A 26,918-nucleotide genomic window follows, 5' to 3' on the forward strand; every position below is an offset into this window, starting at 1 on the left:
TGTTTTTTAGAGAGAGAGGAAGGGAGAGGGAGAGAGACAGCAACTTTGATGTGCGAACAAAACTTCCATCAGCCGCCTCCTGCACGCCCCCCACTGGGGATTGGGCTCGCAACCTGGGCGTGTGCCCTGGCCAGGAATCGAACCAGAGACCTCTCGGTGCCGGGAGGACACTCAGCCAACGGAGCCACATCAGCCAGGGTCTGAGCCTCTTAAAAAAATGAGAAAACCTTAAAAGGTAAATCAGATCACACCACTGCCCTGCCCGGCCTCGCAGTGACTTCTCCCTGCCCCAGGGAGGAAGCCCTGCTCCTGCAGTGCCGACGGGGCTCTGCGTCCTCGGGCTCCCCCGTCTCTCCAGCGGCACTAGCCCCCACATTCTGATCCAGCCCCCACAACCCACTGGGCTCCTGTGGGCCATGCCTCCCCCTTCAGAGCCCTGGGTCAACAACCCCTCTGCCCAGTTCCACACCCTTCTGTGATCTCCCAGGCTCGCTACACCCCTCTTCCTTTCGGTCCTCGCTGACACGTCACCTCCACACAGAGGTCCTCCCCAAACCCCCAGCGAGAGCCGGGTCCCCCAGCCGATGTCTGGCTCCTTTTCACCTCTGCACGTACTGGTTTTCAACCCTCTTCCCCTCTAGAGAGGAAGTTCTATGAGGGCAAGAACCGGTCGGTCATGTTCAAGATCGGAACCCAGCCTTTGGGGTTCTGAGCTCCGGGAGCGGAGCGGCTGCAGGCCCCGCTGTGCTCCCACAGGAGAGGCTCAGCTCCGCCCCTCTCGTTTCAACAGAAACCCTTCTGCAAACAAGAAAGGAAGCCGGGAATGTAATTTTGAACGCCACTGCTGCTTTTCCTCCCGTCTAGGAAGTGATATTCACCATGACGCTAAAGACTTCTCCCCAAAAGTGTTCCAATTACTGACGTTGTTTTCTGACCCCCACGATCGTGGCAGACTCCGCTCTCCTCCCCTTGGGTCCCAGTGCTCCGAGAAGCTCCTTCAGGGAAGGACTCAACCGAGTGTGAAACTCCCACACAGATTCCCGGACACCGCTCTTGCCAAAGAGGAATGTCCAACACGGGTTTACTGTTAGCGACCCAAAGACCAGAGCACACGCTCACACATGCTCACGGACGTGCGGTCATTACTGCTACGGCCCGTAAGGCAACTCCCTCGACCACGGCGGTGACGTGCAACCCGAGTCACGACGCGCGTGTTCCAAAGAACTCCGCTCACCCCTAGTGTTTTCGGGCCTGGGGGTCCAACTTGTCAGGGATGGCAGCCGGTTAAAATGTTCAGAGTTTGGATTCCGGAACGTCTTGATAGAGAATAGACAAGGTATGTCAGGGGAGGTACTTCCCCCTGTCCTTCATCTGCTTCTTTCTGAATCCGGGAGATTTTTTTTTTTATCCTCACCCGAGGACATTTTTCCATTTTTTGTTCAGATAGAGCAGGAGGAAGAGAGAGGAAGAGAGAGAGAGAGAAACATCGACGTGAAGGGACACATCGAGTGGCTGCCACCCGCACGACCAATCAGGGCCAGGGACAAACTGCAACCGAAGTTCGTGCCCTTAGCGGGAACTGAACCCAGGTCTCTCCGGACCGCAGGCCGACGCTCTAACCGCTGAGCCAAACTGGCCAGGGCTGAATCTGGGAGATTTTAATGTCATTAAAGCAGTCACCTTTGGGACTAACACTGAAATCACATTTTCAACATTTGCCACTCACGCCCGAATCAGTCGTCGGGGAGGTCAGGAGGAAGGCTGGTGTTTGGACATGGGCCAGTCTGAGAGGGGCCGACCCCACAGAACTGTGGGCGGGCAGCGGACCGGCCCTTCCGTGGTACTCACACACTTTCCAACACAAGCAGGATTCGGAAAGAGACCTCTCTCTTCAATAGTCCCAACGCCCCGTGAGCGAAACAATGACCACCGTGCCACTATGTATTTGTGGGAGTGATTTATAATTTACAAACACACATGATCTCATTTAATCCACCCCCCCACTCTCGTGGGGACCCTGCGAGGTAAGACAACGGTCACGTTGAGATGACACTGGAGATGGAAAACAGCCGGAAGGTGTTCCGCGGGCGATGGATGACCGAGGGCCCACTGGGCGGCTTGACCTCCCCCGCACTGTGGGCTTTGGTGATTAATTCACCCACTTGCTGAGGAAGTTTCCTTCCATTCTGAGAAAATTAAAAACACCACTCTGGACGGGAATGCGGGATCATAAATGAGAACCAAAGAGAGTAGATTTACGCAAAAGCACAAGCCCAGTCAAGAGAAAGCTTAGAAATAGCTAATACGGTCTAAATCAAGTAAAGGCTATTAGCAAACCCCTGGTAAGAAAAAAAAAAAGCCTTTTAAGTGATGTGCTGAGCTCTTACCAATACCATGCTACCTGTGGTTTTCCACCGTCTCCAGGGTAACGGGTTCACGTCTATAAACATTGCCATGAGCACTTTCCTGTCTGAAGGGCTGGTCCCACTGTCCTAGACATACCGGAAGGAAGGCCTTCTGTTCTCTGAGCTCCAGAATCACACACTTCAGAACTGCGGGGTCTTCTCACCTGTCACTTCCCCAAAACGACATGCACAGGGGTCGAAAATCTCTGTTCATATGTGAACACACCAGTAGGAAGACGTGTGGGTGGATAGATGGACGGAATCATGAATGGATGGATGGATGGAAGGAAGGAAGGAAGGAAGCCAGGGAGAAAGGAAAGACGGACTCATCTAAATCACGAGGCACCGAAGGGCCGGAGGGCTACTCATCCACCGGCATCACTAAAGACGTTTGGTGTCGGACCTGGGCAACCAGCTGTCTTCAATCCCGTCCAGTATTTCCAGTCTAGATGTCCCTGCCTTCCGTCTGTCTTTCATCAAGAGTCCAAAAACATTAACAATCCTGATTAACAGCACAACCGTTCTGGCCACTGGGAAGCCCTTGAGCACTGTGGGTTCGAGGAGCCAACATGCTCCCCACCCTTTGAACAGTCGAAGGTCCATGTGTAACTTTTGACTCCCCTAAATAGTTCAGCTGTCCCTCAGTATCCATGAGGGACTGGTTCCAGGACCCACCCTCTCCCCGCAGACACCCAAACCTGTGGGTGCTCGAGTCCCTTCGGTGAAACGGCACAGGACCAGGCACACAGCCAGCCTTCCCCACCCACGGATCCCCAGCCTCGGACGGAGAATACGGTTTCCTTGCCGTTGGTCGAATCGGCGGACGCAAAGCCCAGGGAAGCCAACGGCCGACTGTCTATTTGTCGAAAAAGGTCTGCACAGGGGTGACCGGCGCAGTTCAGACCCACACGATCGCCCAATGCGCCTGCGCCGATTCGGTATCTGGGGAATTCAACAGCGTGAACCTGCCTCTGCAGCTACGTTGAGCTCACCGAGGACGAGGAAGCACAAAGCTGGCGCTGTCGCCCGGGCTTCCCGCCCACCTCCCTCGGCCACGCCGCCGCCGGCCGGTGGTGCTGGCTCCTGGGCTGGGGGGATGCTACAGACAGAAACCGCCCACAGGCGCTGCCAACCTCACACCCTAAGAAGGAATTCATTCTTTGCCCCAGTGCCCAGCCCACCGTGATTCTGCCTCTGCCCGGACACGCTCCATGACGAGGAGACTGTTTTTCAGGGTGGCCTGCCTGCCTCTGGGGACCTCCCCTCTAGAGGTCGCCATACTTCACGTGCTGTTGGCCTTGGCCTGAGAGGCTCAGCTTCTTGGCCTCTGTCTTGGAGACGCAGAGAGCAGTTTCCCCCACCAGGCCTGGTGCCCGCCTCGAACGGAGCATCGGGCAAGGCGGGGGTCAAGGCAGTGATGGACGGAAGGAGCGGCCGGCTGGGAGCACGTGCTCGGCACAGCCCACGGCCAGCGTGAGCCGGGCAGGCTGCTCTGTCCCAGGGCACGCGTGCCCCACAAGCCATCGGACAGGGGCTCACAGCCACACCCTCTAACCACCGTCCCTCTCCTGGGACCTGGAAACTTCTGCAGCAGGAGTCCCCTCACACCATGACTGCCCCCCGCCAGCACGTCTTCACGGAGGCCAGTGTTCGGGCTGCCAGTCCGCAAAGCGAACCCAGACAGCGGCCCGGGCCCGGGACGTGCGGGAAGCCGCGTGGGGGAGGTCCCAGGCATGAACAGGACGGCGGCCTTGAGGAAGGACCCCCCCTCACTGACTCCCCAGGAGCGCCGGTCTCGACGGGGAGGGTCCCCGAGGCCCAAGCAGGGAACCTGGAAGGTCTCAGGGTGGGTCTATTCCCGCCTCCCCGAGCACTCGGCAATGACACCACTGTCCCCTCTTCTGGGCCAACCACGTCCGGACTTCAGGGAGGCAGGAAGTGGAGTGACATCCTTCACGAGACAGATGGCACTCCATGTAGCCCCCTGAGGTCTGATACGGTGACGTCGTCTCAGAGGGGAGACATTACAAGTCCCCAAGCCACCAACCCCTTCAAATACACCCCAGGGCCAGCCCCAGGGAGCAAGCACTTCGCACCCGCCCCTCTGGAGGGCAGGCCCAGTGGCCTCACCGCCTGCCCAGCGGGGTACCGGGCGCTCAGACCCGCAGACGGGCTGCAGGCTCCCTCAACCCCCCGGGACTGCAGGGCCTGGGACTTCTACGCCACGGCAGCACCCCAGCCCCTCAGGAAGGGCCCACGACCTCTCAGAGGAGCGCGCTCCACTCTCGCTCCTCGGGAGGGGGTTCTTTCTGGAAGCTTCCATGGCCCGTGCCCGGCCGCTTCCCGCTGCGTGCTCCCCGAGGCAGCTGGAGGCGGCGGTACTTGCCCGGTGGAAGGGTTCATGATACAGCCTCCCTTGTCGGCGGCCTTCCGGCAGCTGCACCCCCTCTCCAGGGTGTCATGGCTCATCCCGAAGTTGTGGCCCAGCTCATGCGCCAGCGTCACGGCGGCACCCAGGGGGCTGTCTGCGTGGTCCTCCAAGAAAACACGAGAGCACAGGTGTAGTTCACGCCTCGCGGCCCAGTTCCCACGTCCCCTCCTCCCAGACGCGTCCTCTTCCCCAGCATCTGACTGGACCCGTCCCCCTGGGATGGGTGGGGAGCGTCCGGCCCGCGGGCCGGGTGAGGCCGTGAAGTCAATGCCACCAACATCCCAGCCTCACCCAATGAGCCCGACCCAACGGAGCAGGCTGATGCTTAAGCTGATCACTCTGTCTGGCCCGCAAATGACGTTATCAAGACCCCAGTGGCCCTTGGCAGAGAAAGGCTCCCCACCCCTGCCCTAGAAGGAACCAGTAGAAAGGTACATTCCTGCGTTAAAACTTAAAGAGGGCCCTGGCCGGTTTGGCTCAGCGGTTAGAGCGTCGGACTGCGGTCCTGAGAAACCCGGGTTCAGTTCCCGCTAAGGGCACGTGCCTCGGTTGCAGTTTGTCCCCGGCCCTGGTTGGTCGTGTGGGTGGCAGCCACTCGATGTGTTCCTTTCACATCGATGTTTCTCTCTCTCTCTCTGTTCCTCTCTCTCCCTCCCACTCTATCTGAACAAAAAATGGAAAAGTGTCCTCGGATGAGGATAAAAAAACAAACAAACAAACAAAAAACTTAAAGAGGATTTGACATCTCTGGTTACACCTGTCTGGGGTCCCCTCTGCTGAGGGACGTCCAGCTCGTGTACACGCGGGATTCCTATGTCTGTACACGAGATGGTCAAGGTGACCTTCTCCGCCCGCTTCTTAAACCTTCCCGGGAACGTCCGCACTGGCTGAGCCCAGCACGGTCCCTCACCACACTCCATCCCTTCCTTCCTGGGTAGTAAAAGTGCCATGTCATCCGTGACGGAGACTCTGGGATGCAGAGCTGGTTAGGGAAAACATACCCTGACATCCTACATGCGACCTGGGCACCATTACCAACATAAGACAGGTGCTCCCGTCTGTCCGGGAGAAGGACACTGGGAAATCCACAATAATGCACAATACACCCCATCACATCGAGTGACCTGTTTGAAGACTCACTGAATTACGATGGTCACCCGGTGGGGCCTCACTCGCGTGGGCCCTTTTTGTCAGGTGGACTATGGGCCCGGGTGCAGGAGGTGTCCCAATCCTCTGACTTGGGTTGCTGGCGTTCCCGCAACCTTTTGCTTAGTTTCGGGAGGCAGTTTCTCCACTCAGTCAGCTCTGCTGGCCCCCCTAACCTGGTGGAGAGCATGAACGGCTTGGCTGAATAGATACTAAAACTAACTACAAAACATCGCTACTGAAAAGTAGCTCGATAGTGGATGGACCTGCAGAAGTGCCCAAGAATGGTGTCGCTGCAATGAAGTCAGGCTCTGGGCGGCCCGGCTCCGGGTGAGTTTCCCAAGAGGCTCCCAGGACAGCAGGACCGTGTTTCAGAGAGAGCCTGGTCCCCACACGGACAGTCTTTGTGGGGCCTCTCGAGAAAGGTGCGTTCACATCCGATCCTCTAGGTGTGTTCGTGGGCACAGCTGTTACTCGCCCTTAGTTGAAGGAAAGGGTGGCTTCTTAGGGAACCAGGTTATTCTTAGAGGAGACGGGATTCCTAATAAATGACTGGGTTTGGATTTTACAGTTTCCTGTTGTAGGAAGCTTCACAAATATGTTTCAGGAAGTCAATGCTCAAGAATAATACACGTTGGCGAAGAGAATGCAGTCGAGCCCGGCAAGGGAAGGGCTGAATTTAGCACGCTTTGGCTCAAAATGCGAGGACTTCATCCTTAAAAAACGACTCTACATCTGATGCGTCTGTACCACTGAATACCCCGCTCCGACTGCCGAGCCGTTTTACATTCTTTCACGCACAGGTGATTATAAGCAGAATGTCGCTTCAGAGACTCTGATAAACAGTTTACATTTGTAACAAGGGAAGAAAAAACCACCTCTTCGTTCATGGCATCATCCCAGAACCGCGATCGTTTGAGTCCGGTGTGATACAAGAGCGTAGCTCGAAGCTTCCCACATTCACGATCGCTCTGTCCTGAGAAAACAGACGGAACCAGGACTCCACTTTTCAGGGGGACCAGGGACTGCCTCCTTGCCTTCCTCTGGCATTTGTGTGTTTTTGGACGAGGCACCGCTGTGCGTGACGCCGTGGATTGCAGTCCAGAGATGCTGGGGGGAAGTCTAGAAGTTTCAGCTCTGGCCGAGCTGTTATCTTGCTCATCTCCGGAACGTTACAGAAATGAAAGGAGCCGCAGCCTCTTTCTACTCCACGCCTCTTCCATGTGGAGTGAGCAGGAATGTGTTCGAGGCTGAGCTCGACTGGGGCCTCGTCGGCCCAACGCATTTCCTGTTGATTCACTGTGGCCTTGAGGATTCTCTCGGCAGCCTACACATTTGCTTATGTATCTCACATGCGTTTTCATCCATTAAAAAAAAAAAAGATAATGGGAGCCGACCCTGTCTGCCCTTGCTGAGGGGCTCGTGGTGAATGCTCGTGTGGAAGCAGAACGGGGCGCAGGAGCCGGGGAAAGCCATCTCCTGGGGTCGGCTCAGGCCTGAAACGGGGCACCGCGCGGCGGCAGGCCCTGCCAGGCTCACGGGGAATTCCCTTTCGGCTTTAAAGAATGTCGACACCGATCTGAAGTGGCACAGTCAGTTAGCAACCGACCGTGGAACCACGAAACAGGAAATGATTCCCTCTGAACACTGTACAGGCCCCTCTGTGAACGTACGGCTGGGAGCAGACTTGAAATGAACCTGGCTCCAACCACAACCGAACTTCCCGGTGACTTCCCGGGTGTAGATCCCAGGCAGGGCCTCCAGGGCCAGGAAAAGCCAGAGGGGAGCCCGTCCCAGCCAGACACCCAGTGAGTGGGTGCACCCTCCAAACAGCCTCCCGGTGGGCACGAGCCTCCACCAACGGCCGGAGAGGAGGGAAACCTCCCGGGGTGAGGAGATGGGGGCGGGCAGTGTGTGGAGAGAAAGTCACAGTCAGCAGAACACACCTCCTTCCGCCCTCTAACACAATGGAATATTCACAAACGTTCTGTTTGGAAAATGCGGAGGAATTCCCGGTCTCTGGGAAGGACAAGGTTCTGTTTGTGCAGTGGAGATGGTGGGACGGTCTCCAAGGACACCCTCTGTCTGAGGGCTGGCGCACAGCAGGGGCCGCGTCGGCCCTCGGCCAACCCTTCCCTTCGATGATCGGACGGGCCAGGGCAGGGTCCCCTGCTGGGCAGCCTATCAAAGCTGCCCCCCTCTTAAATTCATAAGAAACAAGTCCCAAATATTCCTCCTGTTTTATTTCCTTTTACAAACATACATAGCCCATGTATGACAAAATGATTCTTGTAAAGTAATAAACCCAGGTCTCTGCCTTCCAAGAATAAGGCTGTTCCACAGACGGATTGGACACTGGGTAGGAGGTATGTCAGGCATTTGCGGTGGTAAATAGTTAGAAACCTCAGACTTCTGGCTGTTGGGTCTGGAGGCAGAACCATTAGAAAACCATTCTAACCGTTATGTTCGGTGAGACCACAGGCCATCCAAGAAGCTGAGGGCTCAGGGCAACCCCAGAGCCCTGGCTCATCCCAGCCCTGGGAGGGAATTCCTGGACTGGAACGCTCTGACCAAAATCCCAGTTGAAACTTTTTCTCCATAAATGGGGAAGACCGGCCTGCACTGAGCTACTTTACACGCTCACCTTTCCTGTCTGCAAAGCGGTGTGTCTTAGAAGCAGTCCCTACAATACTGTGGACTATGTGAGGTCACACACAGAGCTAGAAGGCAGAATGGGATCTAAAAAAAGCATGGATGAAAATAGCTTGATTTCACAGAGTCTGGGGAACACAGAGATTTCCTGGGAACTCAGCCAGGGGCACGGGGACCTCGCTGTCCCCACCACGGCGGTCCTGACTTACCATGACGATGCCCCCTGACTGCTCCGCGGTGCACATGCTCATGATGGGCGCCATGCCGATGGTGGTCCCTTGGAAATAAACCCCACTAGGAAATAAAAGAAAGGACTTTCTTAAACTAATGTAGAATGAAGACATTTCCTAACATATTTTGGGGGGCTTTTGAACCTTCAATGAGAAAAAAATATATCGAGGTCAAGAACACTGTGTGTGTGGCCTGTAGCTGGGTCAAGGGCAGGATATACATAAGCAAAGATGCACAGTCACAGAACAACCTGCCTTCCCACCAGGGCCGCAGAGACCCACGCACAGGACAGAACAGCTGCGTGAGGGCGGGTCCCAGGGCGCGTTTATCTCCAGATCCCTAGCAGCTCACTTTCCAGTTGCATCACGGTCCCATCATCCCTTCAGACTGTTGTTGCGAAGACTCGGACCACCAGTCCTGACTCTTACATGCATCAGTTGTATTCTGCCTACTTCCGAACGGACTGGGCAGCCGCTCCTTCTAAACAAGGTCTGCGGAGGGGAGGGCCGAGAACAGGCAGAGTCGCTGCTCATTCAGTGAAATGTGTTGGGTGGATTCCTCGAGTTTCTGTTGCAGCTGAATTTTGCTCTCCCGTGTTACATGCAAATTAGGATGGACACCCAAGCTCTGCCCTGATGGTCTGCTAATGGAGCTTGTAAAAGTGAAATCGGGCCCTGGCCCGTTTGACTTGGTGGTAGGGCGTCAGCCTGCAGACCGATGAGTCGCGGGTTTCATTCTGGTCAAGAGCACATACCTGGTGGCGTTGGTCCCCGGCCCTGGTCAGGTGGTGCAGGAGGCAACCAGTCGATGTGGCTCTATTATGTCAACCCCTCCGTCTCTTCCTCCCTCCCACTCTATCTGATAATAAGTAGAAAAATATCCTCAGGTGAAGAATAAAAATAAAAAAGAAATGGGCAGAAAAGTGGTCGATCCCTGGAGTCAGTGTAGAAGCAGCACCCACAAAGCCTCAGCACCCTGGGCGGAAGCTTCTGGAAGGGGATCTTATGGCTCAGGTGCAACTTTCCCTTGTAAGGAACTTGACCAATGAGTCTAATGACATCAAGGCCTGGTGAATGCCAGAGCTTTTTTTATTTTTTTCCTCACCCGAGGACATTTTTCCATTTTTTGTTCAGATAGAGTGGGAGGGAGAGAGAGGAAGAGAGAGAGAGAGAGAAACATCAATGTGAAAGGGACACATCGAGTGGCTGCCACCCGCACGACCAACCAGGGCCGGGGACAAACTGCAACCGAGGTACATGCCCTTAGCGGGAACCGAACCCGGGTCTCTCTGGACCGCAGGCCGACACTCCAACCGCTGAGCCAAACCGGCCAGGGCCAGAGCTTTTAATTCCAACCTCGTATATTAAAAACTAAACATTGTATTTCTTGAATCTCTTTTAAGAGAAACAAATGGTCTAAAGATGAAAAAAAGTTCTAAAGATAAAATCTCTCTCTCTCTTTTTTAAAATCCTCACCTGAGGATACTTTTTTCCCCCATTTATCATCCGATAGAGTGGGGGGAGGGCGGACAGAGACAGAGACAGAGACATTGATGTGAGAGAGACACACTGATTGGGGGGCCGGGGACTGAACTGCTGCCGAGGTACGTGCCTTTGACCGGAATCAAACCGGCAATTCTTTGGTCTGCAGGCTGATGCTCTAACCACTGACCCAAATTGTCCAGGGCAAGAGAAAAATCTCTTTTAAGGGAAACAAGAAAACTCCATGTTATCTTGGCTATGTACATACATTGACTTTACAGATATTATTTGAAAAGTTAGGTATTTTGGCAGTGGTCAACTGGACAAATTATATATGTATGTATATATATATGTATCCATCCATCCATCTGTATCATTACACTCTTATGGACTGTAGCAGGGATGGCAGCTTTTACATTTCTATCTATACAGACCATTTAACAGATACAATTATAGATGTATATAAATGAGAAGGTTATATAAGAGGCTAATTTATTTCCAGATGTTCGAGTTGGACAGGTTCCATTTGGGAAAAAAGCCAAAACAGAACACTTTGGTTCTACTTTTTAGCTGCTCAGGATTAATCAATGCACAAAATATGAGGCAACCACAAACATCCAAGGCAGAGAAAAAAACAACCCTGTGAAAATGGCCAAAGTAAATGATCAGGGACCGCCACCAGCCTCCGCCCGGATGTAGGCGTTTTCTAAAGTGAGGATGGGGTAGGACTGGCCAATGAATTAGATCTAATTTGCTAAAGAAAAGTGTCCACAACCCCAAAGCTTTTAATTCAATGATATGAACTACACGAGAAGAAAAGAATTATGTCCTAAACTGATTAAGGATTTTAATAAAAAGTTGGTCACTTGGGGAAAAATCTATTTCATAGCAATTTAGACTAGGATAAGAGTGTTTTGTTTTGTTTTTAATATAAAGGTGTCTGTGATGTCATACCCATGTGTTGCTACATTGTAGCTGTGTGTTGCCTCATTTATTACTTCACACACTCATCCCTCTGGCCTTGCCTTGTTTACTGTCACCTTCTCCCAGCGGACTGCCGACCCGGAGCTGGGAGGTGTACAGCGCTGGACACCACTGTGTCCCAGGCTTTAGAATGAGGACACTGGGATCCTAATTGGTGCTCAATACAATGTGATTGAAAGACAGAACCCAAGGTTAACGTCCTTCCTGCTGGTGGCCTCCAGTCTAGAAAACCAAAGACTATCATTGACACAGGAGGGGGAGCAAAATGTTCGTTCTCCAAGTGTCTGATGATAACCACCCAGATGCACTGTCTTTGGGTTGTGCACAAACTTTTCCCACTAATAATGAAAGAAAATGGGCTTTAAGCCCAGCCAGTGGGACTCAGTGGTTGAGTGTTGTCCCGTGCACCAAGAGGTTGCTGGTTCAATTCCCAGTCAGGGCACATGCCCAGGTTGTGGGCCTGATCCCCAGTGGGGGCCAGGCAGTCGATGCAGGAGGCGGCCAGTCGATGTTCTCTCTCATCGATGTTCTCTCTCATCGATGTTTCTCTCTCTCTCCCCCTATCCCTTCCTCTCTCTCTCAAATTGATAAAGGAAAAACAAATTAAAAAAAAGAAACAAAATGAGCTTTTAAAAACAGCCTACTCTGGCCCTGGACAGTTTGCCTCAGCAGTTAGAGCATCGGCCTGTGGACCAAGGAATCCCGGGTTTGATTCCAGTCAAGGGCATGTACCTCGGTTGCAGTTCATCCTGGCCCTGGACGGGCTTGTGCGAGAGGCAACCAGTCAATGTGTCTCTTTCACATCAATGTTTCTCTCCCTCCCTCCCTCCCTCCCTCCCTCCCTCCCTCCCTCCCTCCCTCCCTCTCTATCTGAAGATAAATAGAGAAAAATAAAACACCCTCAGTGAGGATTAAAAAATAACAAAAACCGCCCTGGCCAGTTTGGCTCAGCGGTTAGAGCGTCGGCCTGCGGTCTGGAGAGACCCGGGTTCGGTTCCCGCTAAGGGCACGTACTTCGGTTGCAGTTTGTCCCCGGCCCTGGTTGGTCGTGCGGGTGGCAGCCACTCGATGTGTCCCTTCACGTCGATGTTTCTCTCTCTCTCTCCCTTCCTCTCTCTCCCTCCCACTCTATCTGTACAAAAAATGGAAAAATATCCTCGGGTGAGGATAAAAAAACAAATAAACAAAGAAACAAAAAAAAACAAAAACCACAGCCTACTCTGGATAACTGTATATCAGATGAAGACTAGAAATAGCTGCATAGGGAGACTGTCCAGGTGACGAAGAAGGAATAAGTCATCAGCAGAAGAAGAGGTTTCCCAGGGCGACCAAAGGGAGACTTTCACCACAGACCCCCAATTCCAGTCAGGGTGGCCTCTGCCCCATGGAGGAAGGCTGAGAACCACCTGGTACAAGTCAGCGTGCCCAAGAAAGGGGTGCAGCTCCAGGACTGCATCTGTGGAGCTAGGAGGAGACTGGGGGTCACTCCTCCCTAAGCAAAGGAGAGACAACGGATGTCCTACCTGATAAGCTGCGCATTGTCGTGGGATTTGCGAGGTAGAAGCTTCATCTTCCTCCAGTCCAGAAACTCATGGAGGCTCGTGAACGGGTCCTGGCTGATGGGGCACCTGTCGACGTCATTCCAGACCTCCACGCCGACCAGCACTACCCGGATGTTCAGGGGCCTATAGAACTGGCGAAGACAGACACCCTTTGGGGTCACATTTGTGAGAACTTAAGATGAAGAGTAGAACAGATTTGCATACTTTTGGTTTTTGTTAATCCTCACCCAAGGATATTTTTCCATTGATTTTGTTTCTTTATTTTTTTAAAAATAGATTTTTATTGATTTTTTTAGAGAGAGAAGAAGGGAGATGGAGAGAGAGATAGAAACACTGATGAGAGAGAAGCATCGATCAGCTGCCTCCCACACCCCATCCTGGGGATCAAGCCCACAACCTGGGCATGTGCTGCCCTGAGTGGGAATCGAACTGGAGACCTCTCAGTGCATGGGATGATGCTCAATCCACTGAGCCACACCAGCCGGGCTCCATTGATTTTTAGGTAGAGTGGAAGGGAGGGAGGAAGAGAGAGAGAAAGAGAAACATTGATATGAGAGAGACACATTGATTGGCTGCCTCCCGCATGACCCCAACCGAGGCCAGGACCAAACCTACAACCCAGGTAAGTGCCCTTGACCAGGAATGAAAGCCATGACCCTATGGACCCTGGGTGGACGCTCTAACCACTGACCCCCACCAGCCCGGGCAGATTTGCGCATTTTAAATTTCATTGATGTGGGTGAGAAAAATTTCACCCTGTCCCCCGATTCCTGTGGTATCAGAATTTAAAAATTTCATGCTGTCTGATGCCAAGGGATGTGCTCACTGGGTCCTCAAATGCTGCTGGCCAATTAGATATTCCAGTTAGGAGCCTTTTTGGTGTCTTCCCTTATTTGCATGGAAGCACACGATCAGGCGATTGGCTGGTGATGTAAAGTCGCGGAGAGGCGGAGTCTCGCTAACATGGTTGCGCTTCGGCCCACGCCAGCAGTTCATGTCTATCGCGAGCAAAGCAACGAGGGAGTTGGGGTTTCCAGACACTGCCAAGGACAGTAATTTGTTCGTTTTAAGCAAAATGTTCTACCTATGAGTTACTGAAGATGAATCTGTATTAATTTTTTGGCAAAGTCTCAGACTTGGCTGACACTATCCTATTCTGTCACCTATAATCAATCTTGGAGGTTTTAATTAAATGAGAAAATCAGAAGCTTGCAGGATAATAAAGGCATAGCCAGGACTCTTCTTCTGGAAGTTGAATGACCATTCCTCTTCTCCTGGCCGGAGGGGGGCTCACCAAGGGGGCCATGGGAAAGATCTGTTATGAAGATGTCCCTCTTCCACAGGCTTGGGAACAGAGCTGAGGCACACAGCTCACTGCCTGTCTGTCCCCATCTCTATGTATTCATGGCTACAACCCAGCCCTTTCTCCACAGGCAGACCGTCCTGGCTCACAGGGAGGAAGGGCGACCTTCCAATGGTGAAGTGACGGCTCTGCCCCAGGCAAGCTTATCGGAGCAGGATGAAGGGTCAGAGAAGAGGTAAGAACTACCATTGCCCCCACTACCTGGCTGCCCACTGTGGGTCACAGAGACAGGAGGAGGCTCTGTCCTCAGGGCCGGGGGGCAGGGGTCGCCCGGCTGGTTGTGGAACCTTTCAGTGTTTACGAAGTGTCAGGCAGTGCGCAATGAGAAGTCCTCATCTTCCGATATTCCGATAGCCAAAGAGAACCATGTGGCTGGTGACAGCCGCCAAGGTCAAGCTCCAGATGGGAGCAGGTCCCGTTCATAGTTGCTAGAAGCATCCGGGCCAACAGGTACCCCACCGCAGAAGCTCCGCACTGGGCAGCGAAGCCCCATTCCCGTGCGGTGAGCTCAGGTACAGCACACTCCCGGCGGAGCATCTCACCCGGGGCTCTGATCACAGCCTCCAGGCTCGTCCTTCCCCTGGTCCTCCCGCTCGTCACCTGGGGAGCACCAGGTGAGCAGAGGTCAAACCTCGTCACGGAATAGCGACCGGCCGCCACCGTCCAACTTGGTTCCACGCAGACAACAATTACGATCCTTGTGTTAATAAGTTAATGAGACAATTTTACGACCAAAATGCTGCCCAGCGGCTTGTTTCCCATCGAAATCGCCTGGCAGCACCCCGCCGCGGCTTCCCGGGCCCAGCAGAGCTCCGGGGCTCCCGACCCTCTGCCCGCACGTGTCTGGCTGCTGTCTGATGGAAATCACTCTTGCAGCCATTTCATGGACAAAGGTAACAGTGATCAGAAGGCCGAGACGTCCGACGTCCGCACCAGCTTGCTTAGTGTGGGCTTCAGGGCTGTCACCTGTGAAGGGGACACTAATTGCCTCCGGCGGGTGTTGTACAGAAGTAGTAAGCAATCAAGGTCACAAAGGACTAGCTGTCATCGCTTCTCCGAGCTAGCTCCGGTGCCCACGACCACGGAGCTTTTCCTAATAGTGACGGGCATAATTCCCACCCACAGTCCTCTCCAATCACATCCTTAGAACAGACTCTATACTAAAGGACGTGCAGATAGATGGTCCCTCTGCTCCATCGGTGCTACTGAGAACCCTCATGAATGCTGAACTCACCGCAAGTCACCTCACACAATCCCTGTACCGCCTGCTGCGACTGTTCTCCCCGGGGCCTCGGAGCGCCTCCTCCTGGCTCTTCCTGATAATAGCAGCCGCAGCGGACTGGGCACTGGCACAGGGCTGGGAGATCTGTCCGCAGGACAACCCTCGGAGTTGAGAACCAGTATTGCTCCCACTTTACAGTCAAGGACATAGAGGGACCACGTACCCACTCAAGACATGACTGGCATGACTGGGGTTGGGCTGCAGGCTGGTCCTGGGGCCCGTTTTTAACCACTAACAGCCACCTTTAGGCGCGTGCTCGGGTTCTCTGCCAAGGTGACCCGCTGCGACTCCAGGCCCGAGGGGCTCGGCTGCCGCTTGGCAGCTGTCTGCCCCACCCGTGGAGCCCGAGTGCAGGTGCACATGGTCTGAGACCAGCTGGATGCCTTCGCCTGGGCACACGGCAGCACGCACATCTGCTCGGCCCCCGCTGCGCTAGGCGTGGCCCTGGCACAGAGAGGAAGCACCGGGGCGCCCTTGCCCTTGGCTCCCCGACGCTCAGAGGTCAGCAGGAAGCGCACGACCGTCATTACTGTCAACGCCAACAGAGCCAACGGCCGAGAGAGGGAGAACCCGGGAGCTCCGAGCCTGCTGGGGGACAGGACTCTGCAAACAAAACAGTGGGCAGAACGCAAGGGCAGTCTCCTGAGGCCCAGCACGAGGACGTGTGTCCCCGAGGCAGCTGCTGGGGGCAGGAGACAGCCACCTGAGGGAATGAGAGGCACCGGAGAGGAGACCAGGGGGTCACAGAGGTGCAGCCTTAAAGGATCCGCCGCTGGTGCGAACTTCTCCACGAAGAAGCAGTAGGGAGACAGGAGGTGAAAGGTTAAAGAGGCGACTGCAGACTCTTCATGTGGCAGGCCCCCCCCCCCCCTTAAATCAGGCCCCAGGGAATTCCTCTCTTCCCGCCTGAGACCTGAGCCTGCAAACACAAGCCTCAGGCTGCTTTCTGTGCTTGACTGACAGGGGATTTCTGGACTGTTTTAGGAACGTACCCTTGTCATCAGTCACTGGTGGGCCCTCTGTCCTCGTCCTCCCGTCCAGTGCCGCCCAGCAGTGGGCGATCAGAATGGCCGGGAAGAGCCAAGACGGGTGTCAAGGAGGACGTAGCCCCTGGGACAGTCATTGTTTATTTTGGACAGAGGATTGCAGAAGTGAAACGATCCCTCGCGGGTCGGGCTCATCCCTTAGCACACTGGGCTGCGGAGCACGCGGGGGGGGCCCGGGTACCCCGCCGGCGTCTGCAGGGTCCGCCGGGGCAGGCGCGCACGTGTGCCAAGCAGTTCGGTTCTCTCCTACCAGAACAGGACCCGCCAGGCGGGCAAGCCGCAGCCAGGCCGCCAGAAGGTTGCTGCGGCCTATCGCTCTTTAATCAGCGGTGCAGGTTACTAACAAACTCCCAGATGCTCATCTTCGGTTTTGCAGACTGAAGCAAGATAGAGCATAGAGTCAGGTGTACAGAAACACAGCACGGGAAGCTGGACACACCACTTTAAAAGGGATTCCAGGAATCGGCAGGCTTGGCTTAAGGTGGTCTGTGGCTTCCTTTCACGTCCAAGGGCTGACAAGACCACGGGGGGTGCGTCCTGAACCCCAAACGCACAGGGCTGCCCGTCTGGCCTTGCAGAGCAGAGTTCCAGTCTGGAAGGGCCTTTGCCTCTATTTTCCTGAAAACTTGGAAAACCTACTCATTCACACGTAACAGGATTGTTTGTAAACACAGCTACCGGGGGGGGGGGCACCCCCAAACTGCCATTCGCAGAGGGAGAATGTTTCGAGGAGCTCAGCTGTGAGGGCTCAGTGAGGAGCCAGGTGGCCTCCCTCTCACCCGTCTGCGCAGGCTGGTGACAGGTGACTGCTGAGAACCTGTGTTAGGGCAGTGGCCACAGTCAGGGAGCACGTGAGACCCTGGGAGACCCTGGTGCCGGGCGGCACCCGGACACCCAGGCTGCAGTGCCCCTCAAAGTGCGTGACGCCCCGTGGGGGCTCTGAGAGTAGACAGTCTCCCCAAATCCTTGGGAATAGGCAGCGTAAGGAACTTCCGTGGGCAAATGCCCCTGGTTAGACCAGACTCCCAGGATCTCTGCCAGCCCAGAATGCTCCTTTGTCACCTCCTGGTTCTGTGGGCGAGTTCCCACCTGCTGATTGGGCTGAAAAATCAATATCCATGTCCCCACACCGTGGAGCCCCTGTGCCCCTCGTAAATAGGAGGCCGCCCGCCGGCCCACGTTGGCACAGCGCTGGGCTGATGGGGGTGGTCTACGGGGGCCGGTGGGATCCTCCCAGGGACACTTAGGAAGAGGCTGGTTTGGGAGTTCTCAGAAGGGTGGGATGCACGCTGTCAGGGTTCAGGGTGTAACTGGAGGTCTGAGATGCCCGAGTCTAGGCTCTGCCTGGCCAGCAGAGAGCCAGGAGATGGTCCCCAGGCCACCGGGCCAGCAGAGAGCCAGGAGATGGTCCCCAGGCCACCGGGCCAGCAGAGAGCCAGGAGATGGTCCCCAGGCCACCGGGCCAGCAGAGAGCCAGGAGATGGTCCTCAGGCCACCGCGGTCCGGACCACGTGGGTTGGCGTCTCCCGTAGCTGCTCCAGGCCCGGGGGTTCCATGCTCAGAGGAAGGAAGCCCTCGGTCCAGCCCAGGACCAGGGGCTCAGTCACACGAGGTGCGCTTCATCCTTTCCGCTCATGTCTAAACATTCACACGATTCGAGTGGTTTAGTCACCCCCCAGAAGAACGTACCTTGTCCACGTGATTAGCGATCTCTATTAGCCTCTGCTTCACCTTTTCCACGTCTTTTCCTTGCCTCTGGAACTTAATGATTTTAAATGTCAGCATTAATAACTGCAAGCAGACCCATCAAAGCGCATCTTCCCGGGTCCTGGACTCTTGGGCTTTCCGAACACCCGGGACCCTCCCCAGTTTCCTGGGAAACAAGCGCTCATCCTGCCCGGGAATGTTCCCACCTGGGACTTCCTGGAACTCCCTGAAACTCGCCCAAGCCACGTGCTCACAGGCAGAAACTTCTGCCCCTTCCCAGCCTCAGAACGGATGGAGGCCGTCACAGTTTTGGCAAAAGAGAAAACAGACAACGAGGAGGCAGCCCAAAGCCATTTCTCATCTCATCAACGTGATTTTTTAAAAACTGAATTTATTGGGGTGACATTGGTTCAGAAAACCGGACTTGATTTTTACTTCCTTAGAAACTTCCTTTATATTTGTCTGAAAAAATGAAACAGTCAAATTCACAGATGCTCAATGGCAACAAGTCAAACAACCCAGAGGAGAAGGGTTACAAAGTGAATAAATCCCCTCCTGTCCCTCTACTCTGACCTCCCCCGGGGGGCCGTTTTCTGAGAAAATGTCAAGTCTGTTTTGCGTATGTGCATCTCTGAGGAAATGTCACCCAATTCATAATATGTAGCAGAGGCAGAACCGAACACAGAGAAGATACTCTCAAAACTTCTAATTAAAAATCAGTGGAAAGAAACAACGAATGTGACACCCAGCCCTGCTGCAGAAGGTGGGGTTTTGCTGCTGCGATTCTGCGGCTTTTCATTTATTAATTTTGGTTGAGGACATATCGGACATTTTTAAACTAAACTTTTCTCCAAAACGTTTCAGAATACATTCTAACGCCATCTGCCAAGTCCCCAAGTCCATCTCCCTGCTATGGAACTTAGCTATGGAGCAATTGTTTTGTTTTGTTTTTCCTTCTTCTTCTTCTTTTTTTTTTTTCAGTCCTTGGCTTTTATTTTGTAATATCAGATCCATTTTTAATATTGATACTTTATAATATGAGAAAGCCACTTTCCCCAAGGGTTGCTTACAATGCTTTTAAGTGCCCATAGAACATGAGGTTAATTAAAGCAAATAATAACTTGTCAAAGATTTTCTTTTCCCGGTTTTTTAAAACCAGCTGTCCCGAGACGTTTCAGGACGTTCTTACCTCTCGGTTGTCCGCGACAATGACTAGCTCCACGTACTTGGTCATCTTGAGGGTCTCTCTCTTGTGCTGCCAAAGTAAGGGGGGGCTGAAATCCCCGGAACGCCTCCTGGGCTCCCCGGCCTGTCCACCTCTCTCCACCCGAGCGCTTTAACTAGCAAGACTCCATCCTCCCAGCCACCGGCTCCCACACCTCCATTCCTTCCAGAGGTTCACCTCCGCCCCCTCGGCCTCCGTAGAACCTCATCAGGTCGAGTGGCCAGTCTGTTTGCCTGGGGACCCCTCGCAAAGGAACCCGCGGTCCAGAGAGTCGCGGGCACAGGGTCCGCGCAGGCCGTGCCGAAGCACCCCCAGGTCAGCAGCAGAGCGCCCCGGACCAGCGGCCCGCATGGTCCATTCCGGGCAGGTTGCTCCAGGAAATGATGGAACAGGGTCTCACAGTGTTGCCTTCGCCTTCATGGCCCAGATTTGTGATGTGAGAAAAGTGGAGGAGAATATAATTGAGCAGGAGTGCCTAACCCTCCTGGAGAAACGCGGAACCATCCACGCCAGCAAGCTTCCTTCCCATGGCCGCTCACGTCAAAGTGTGCAGGAGCCACGGAGGACGGGTGGTCGCGAGAGCCGGGAAAAGCCAGGCTGGTGAGCAGGGGACAGCCAGGCGAGAAAGAGGTCTTAGGAGGAAAATGAGAAAAGAACAAAAATGAAAAGAACAGGAAGAAACAGTGTCAAGGAAAAACATGCCACCGGAGAAAAGGGGTTCGTGGGAGTCAAAGAGTTGAGAAGGTGGAGACCTCATCCAGGGGCGACGATGGAGAAGGGCCAGGCAGCAGAAGCAGGAACCCCGGCACAAAGCAGCCTCGGAACTGGGTTACATTTGAATCAAGTCTCCTCAAAAAACCTCCGCACGCTTCATGAATGACTGGGAGAACCCCAAAGGCATTTTTAGGAGGAAAAGAGCCATTCATGGAGGGTGGTCTCAAAAAACAAACCATGAGAACACACAGTCAAAGCCTTCTGTTTCGGCAACAAAACGCCGCTGGAGGAAGTGGGGGGTGACCTGGTCATGGGCCCTGTGGCCGACACCTCTGCTTTATGAGTTAACAACACACGTGCCTTACGTCCGAACTGCACCTCGCACCCTCGCTTCCAGACAGAAGCAGAAACTGACCTCGGCGCGCTTTGACCCCTCTCCCCAGTCACTCAGTCCGGAGGGACACACCTCTTCCGAAACAAACCCCCTCAGTCTGGGATCTCGCGACCGGTTCTTACAAGGAGAATGTTTGCATCTCAGCCCTGCCCCCTCGCCGCCCAGACGTGTGATGGTGCATGTCGGCCACCCCGCAGGACTCTGGACACCTTCCGCAGGAAGAAGCAACTGAGCCCCGTGAAAGGCGTCATTTCTCAAACGTCTACAACGCCACAAAGTGTCCAGCGTGGGGAATGCGCGCCGTAGGTGTGTTTTATGGTGATAACTACGTATTTATGGGGGGAAGAGATTAGCCCCGGGATATCCACAGCTGTCCCTGAAACGAGACGCCTTCTCAAACCCTTTTCCCGACTGAGGTGTGGAAGTGGAAATCTCTTTTTCCCCTCAATTCCCTGATTAACTGTTAACAGCCTCAGCTAATTCCATAGAAGAAAGTCAAGTTCTAGAAATGAAAAAAAAAATAGATGACTCTCCATCTGAGCGACTCGTCGAAAGGACGCCGGCTGTGGAGACGTGGACCCCTTGGAGGCTGCACAGGGGTGAAATCAATGACCGGGACATATTTCCAAGCGGCCTTGAATCATCTTTGAGAAAATGCATAATTCAGATAATGAAAACAAACACATGAGCGCAATTTTCCTGTCTCTGCAGTTTTCAGAGAAGCCCAAATTGTCTCATGGATTCGGAGAATTGCAAGCTCAGAGAGACGCTAACCACATCATAATAAAACGCCCCGGGGGAGTGACCGGCTCCTGGCCACGGGCGTTTCTTCCATCGGCTGCACACTGGGAGGCTGAAATGACCTCCGTATGCTTCCTACCTACTAGTCTGTCCGGCTTTTTAAAAAAAATTTATATTTAAATTTTTTGATATGCAGAGCGACATTTGAAACTGGTTTCTTGATTAAATGTTCCCTTTTGAGGTTATAAACAAAAGCCCGTCTCCAAACGGGCAGGGACCTAAGCCCGAGCAGGCGTCTCTGCTTGAAGGTGGAGACCGAGGTGGTCTTTGACTCTTGCTCGAGAGGGAAACAATTCCTGAGCCTCTTAAGTGATCCCAGCCAAGTTCCCAGAGACAGAACGTCCCCCAAATGTGTTGCGACAAGAAGTCTGGCACTGGGAACTTAACGCAACCCGACTCGGTTGGAAAAGCACCATTGAGATTAGGGTGACAATCCATTCCTCTAGGAGCCAGACTCCTCGTATCTCATTCATTCATCCCACAGGTATGTGCCGCGAGCTCTCTGTGTGCTAGGCACTGTGCCGGGCGCTGGATGACAGGGCGGACAGGAAAGCCAAGGTACTGCCCTTACCAAGCTCCTTCTGAGGGGCTGGGGGAACAGGAAAGGAGGAACAGAAACCAAGCATAGTCTGTGCGAAGTACAACAGAGGAAGTAACCAGGGTTCTGTAGTTTGGATCCAGTGCGGGGAAGGGATGAAGCTGAGCCCTGAGGATGAGGAGCAGGTATGTGTGAAAGGGCGGTGGGAACAGTGTCGCAGAGAGATGGAACAGGAAAGCAGAAGTCCTGAGGCTGAAGGGAACTTGCAGCGTCGCAGCGATGGACGGGACATCTAGGGTCCAGCGAGCCAGCGAAGAGTGTGTGTGACCTGAGGCTGAAGACGTGGACAGGACGCAGGGCCATGGTCAGGAGGCTGAGCAGTAATCGAACCATGTAAGAGCCACAGGGAGTCCCTGAAGGTGAGGCTCTGATGGTATCACTCTGGCCGCTGGGAGGAGAATAAATTCCATTCAGCGGTTCTCAACCTGGGGGTCACGACCCCTTTGGGGGTCGAACGACCCTTTCACAGGGGTCGCCTAAGACATCACAGTAGCAAAATTACAGTGATGAAGTAGCAACGAAGATAATTTTATGGCTGGGGGTCGCCGCAACATGAGGACGTGGATTAAAGGGTCGCGGCTTCAGGAAGGTTGAGAACTGCTGCCCCAGAGGACGGTGAGCGCAGTGAGCACGGGTGAGAGCGTCCGCGCAGCCGCTGTGGAGACCAGCAAGCGGGTTCGAGCCAGCTGCGGGACCAAACAACAGAACAGTAACGAGGGAGCCGGGCTAGTTGTCCACAGGTGGCACAATCAGCGAATTAAACGGTGAAAAGTTTTTGTCCCGATGATCAGCAGGGAAAGATCATCGTTGGCTCAAGCGAGGCTCCGGGCCAACGGCCGCTTCACGGACATTTCTAAGCCGAGTCCTGGTCTCCAGGGCGGAAGGTCACCTCCACCATCCTTCCCAATGACTCGTGTGGGGATGACGCACCCTGACCGTGCCGACACGGGATCTGGCTTCTGAGGCCGGGCTAATACACAGGCTGCGGAACGGACCAGCACACAAGACGAGAAGCGGGCTGAATGGGCCGAATCTGACGAACTGAATGTCACAGGAACAGGCAAGTACCGACGTGGAGTCCAAATGCCACCAGCACCCGTGAGATCTGTTCCTTATTTATCCAGTTTTGATGGATTCAGTTCCCGGCAGGAACTCACACCTGCACATTTTGGAAGCTCAGCTCACACTGAGAGATGCTTCAGCCAGGGCCAAGGAAGTGACAGGACCTCTGGCTGTTCTCCACCCCCAGCTTGAAGAGCGGAAGCTCGCAGTGACGATGCTACATGCGGGGGCGTCCGCACACCTGCGCTCATCAGAGAGTCTTCTGATGCTCCCAGCCAGTTCCTGACGTTCATCCACCTCTAGACTCTGCATATAATGCACACGACTGTCACTCTGCCTACACCACCACACCTGGGGCTCCCGAGACAGAGGACAGCTTGTCCAGAAACTCGGAACCACAGCACCGGGCCACTTCAAGACGGCCGCCCTTGAGGAGACCTGATGATGTCACCCTGCACCCCGCAGCCAAAGCGAACACTGCTTTCTAGGAGAAGAAGACATTGGGCTTTGCATGTGACTCATCATGTGCCCCTAGGAGAGGAGGGGAAAATAGCACAGGTGACTCCTAAAGAAACGATGATACGAAAATAACGCACACTTGCCTTTGGGACAGTGTGTGTGATCTTCGCGAGCAGCAGATTGGCGGAGCCTCTGCCCTCCTGGGGCCAGAATGAGTTTGCGTTCTCGAGGGCATGGCTGGTGGGCAGGGAAGGGGCTCGTGGCCCGAGGGCTCCGTGGCCAGGGCTCTTCGGGCTGGACTCACGAACCCGCAGAGCAGAGAACGGACCGCGCAGCTCGGACTGCAGGCGCCCACTGGAAGCTAGTGGACGGCCTCGTAAAATCCACAAGCGTAGCTCGGCTTGCGGCACGACCAGTGCGTCCCCTGAGCCCTCGCTGCCTCCGGCTACTGCAGGAAAGCCTCGGTCTGCGAACCGATCGTCGCCACAGTTGCCGTGTCGTGGGGCAGGGAAAGGCTGGGCAGGGCCAGTGCCGCTGCTGCGTAGGGTACACAAGATCCGTGAGCGGCAGTTACGTTGGTTTCCGAGTGTAAAATACGGTTCCTGTAAGTGAGGCAGGTGAGCGCTGGAACTGAATGTGTCCCTGTCCTATTCACCGCAGGCGTCACCGCAGCCGCCACCCCAGCCGATCTGGTGCATCAGCCCCGTCCCGAACGCTCCACTCGCTGGAAATGACGCTTCGCGTCGTCTTCATTCTCTAATTGCACTTCAAGTCAAGGATGTTTTCTCTGCCATAAAAGCAGTGACAACTCTTTCTAGAGAGAAGCGTTGAGAACGCGTTGAACTGCCTCGGCTGCCTTCCCGTTTCAATTTAAAGGTTCATTTCCATTTCAGTCCGCGTTATTAGCAAAACAAGATTTTTATGCAGGTTTTCCGCATCCCCCCGCAAATCAGGATGACTGCAAATGACTGTGCCACTCACGGCTGAGAGCGGGGACTCGGTTACGTGTGGCTGGCAGGCGCGGCCCACACACACACTTCTCCATGCGATGCCACACACAGCTGAGTGTCATTTCAGCGCTTCGGCGGGAAATCTCGGAATGTGGACGAGGCTCCCAGCAGAGACCCTCGGCAGCAACAAGCGAGCCCTGCTCGTTCACGGCTGGGAGAGCCGGGCTCCATGGCCTCCCCCGGCTGTGGGTCAGGCCCAGAGGGGCTGGTCTTTGTGACTCTGTCACTCTGACAGTGGGTGGACCCTCTGGAGCGGCAGGTGGGGGGGGTGTGATGGAGGGAGTTTTGCAGCTCTGGGGTTCAGATGCAATCCCCCTACTGACGGAACGTGCAATGGGGAAGAAAAAGGAACAAGATTCTTTTCCTGCCATAGAACACCTTGGGGGCATATTAACACCCAGGAAGTCAGGGTCACCCGGTAGAACACCAGGGCGGCGGGGGCAGAGGCAGGGGCGGGGAGGAGAGGGTCAATGGGGAATCAAGGAGGGGCATCTGGAATACGTCCACATTAAACTCAGGTGGGAAGCCCCGAACTGGTTCGGGGGAGAGCCGGCGAGGGGAACGCCCACTCCCCACAGGTATGAGGGAAACCCCAAGAATGAGAAGAAATCGTTTAGGATGACCTCGAACTGAGTGTAGACAAATCAACCGGGATGGACAGAAGAATACAGCTGAGAGGCTGACAGTTAGGCGGCAGAGCGGCTGAGCCGGGAAAGACAACGTGCCACCGGCAGAACCCCGAGGAGCCTGTCCCAGCTGCCGTGTGAGAGACACCGCATCTACGGATTCCCGACTTCTCGTCGACAGCGCAACAGGAAAGCCACGACGAGAAATCGAGACGTTGTTGCTAATTTCCCATCTGGGCACACTCACTTAAACTCAGGGCCTCTAGACAGATGTGGGAACGGCCACCCCCCCTCCTCTTTAAGAGTTCCGTGTGGCCTGTGGCACCCAGGTGATACTGGGTGTAAAAGGGTCAGCAGGCCTTTGGGGTGGCGGGTCCCCTTGTTTCTGTCCACTTGGCTGGGAGAGAAATCTTTCCAGTTCTTCAGTTGAAGGCAAGACCTCTGAGAAGTGGACCCAGGGACAGATGACCAGAAACCCGCCAGCCGGCTGGGTGGACTGAGGAAGTGACACCCCGGAGCCACGCCGCACGGACAGACCCAGGGCCCCTCTGCACAGGCAGGTGGGCAGACTGGCAGGTTCTGCAGGTCATCATGAAGACCCAGTTGCAAAGCAGACGGGACACAAAGAAACCTCCCTGTCATGTCCTCCAGCAGGGGGGCCGCCTGGGACCGAGGGTCAGGGTCCCCTCGTGCCTTGTTTACCACAGTGCCACAACCCCGCGGCCGGTCCTCACTGAAGACGTAATCAGTGGTGGCTCTGTTGTCCCCTGAGCCCAGCTTTGCCCAGCACGGTGTCTGTCTGAGGCCAACACGGGCAAGTCAAGGATGGAGGTTTCAGTGTTTGGTGATGCTCTGCCCACAGCACACGCCTCACCTCCAGGCAGCCTGGGGACTCCACCCCCCAGACAACACGCAGGCGGAAAAATGTCTGCCGGTGTCCTAGCGCTGGGTGTCCCTAGCTGGAGCCCCGGGTCCCCAGAAACACGACATCGGGATTCCCTCCTACCCTTCTCGCCCACGTCGGGGAGGGCGGCGGGAGTCCGCGGTCCGCGGTGAGGCCAGAGGCGTTGTGATGCGACCCGCATGATCCCCGGACGCCTGCCAGGGTGTCCGCCGGGAAGAGCTTGTATCTGTTGGTTACATTTTCCATGGGTTCTAAGACGTAGGTTTTGTTTTCGAATATAATAAGTCCCCTGTTGGAAAAGAAATAAGAACAAAACATATACGTTTTAAGGGCAGCTCCTTGTTTGTGGCTGAGACCCAGTTAACAGGGCAGAGGCTGGGAGGGCAGATACCAGTTCATGTCTGTGCCCAGGTCCCACCGGAAAGGATGCTTTGTGACATACATTTGCATTGATTCGCTCCACAAATCTTTTGAAAAGTGAGTCTGAGACATTTTTTGTTTCAAATACTTTTGGGGAAAGAATCGATTATGTTTAGTCTTTATAGATATATTTATATTTTCACTTCTCAAATATATATTGCTTAGTAAAAGAGTTAAGAGAAAAAGCTGTTATATCAGCTTAGAAAATAACTAGCTGTACCTGAATCAGTCGACACACTGGATAGGAAAATCTTTTTTTTTTTTAATATTTTTTCTTTATTGCTTTTGAGAGAGAGAGAGAAACAGAAACATCGATGAGAGAGAACACTGATTAGCTGCCTCCTGCATGCCCCTCACTAGGGTTCGGGGACCACAACCTGGGCGTGTGTCCTGACTGGGAATCGAACCCTCGAAC

General features: G+C 54.4%; 1 protein-coding gene across 1 annotated transcript in view; it reads right to left on the minus strand.

The window, feature by feature from the left end:
• The window catches only part of ADAM12 (ADAM metallopeptidase domain 12), a 257,254-nt gene that overhangs the window by 62,069 nt on the left and 168,267 nt on the right, over positions 1-26,918 (minus strand). The window contains exons 6-11 of the mRNA XM_036265907.1: positions 26,186-26,372; positions 19,480-19,545; positions 18,273-18,344; positions 12,854-13,023; positions 8,844-8,928; positions 4,792-4,940 (exon numbers count right to left, since the gene is read on the minus strand). Of these exons, the coding sequence (XP_036121800.1) occupies positions 4,792-4,940; positions 8,844-8,928; positions 12,854-13,023; positions 18,273-18,344; positions 19,480-19,545; positions 26,186-26,372 (729 nt within the window). The remainder of the gene's footprint in view (positions 1-4,791; positions 4,941-8,843; positions 8,929-12,853; positions 13,024-18,272; positions 18,345-19,479; positions 19,546-26,185; positions 26,373-26,918) is intronic.

The sequence above is a fragment of the Molossus molossus genome, unplaced genomic scaffold (genome assembly GCF_014108415.1).
Source record: "Molossus molossus isolate mMolMol1 unplaced genomic scaffold, mMolMol1.p scaffold_m16_p_17, whole genome shotgun sequence".
NCBI lineage: Eukaryota > Metazoa > Chordata > Mammalia > Chiroptera > Molossidae > Molossus > Molossus molossus.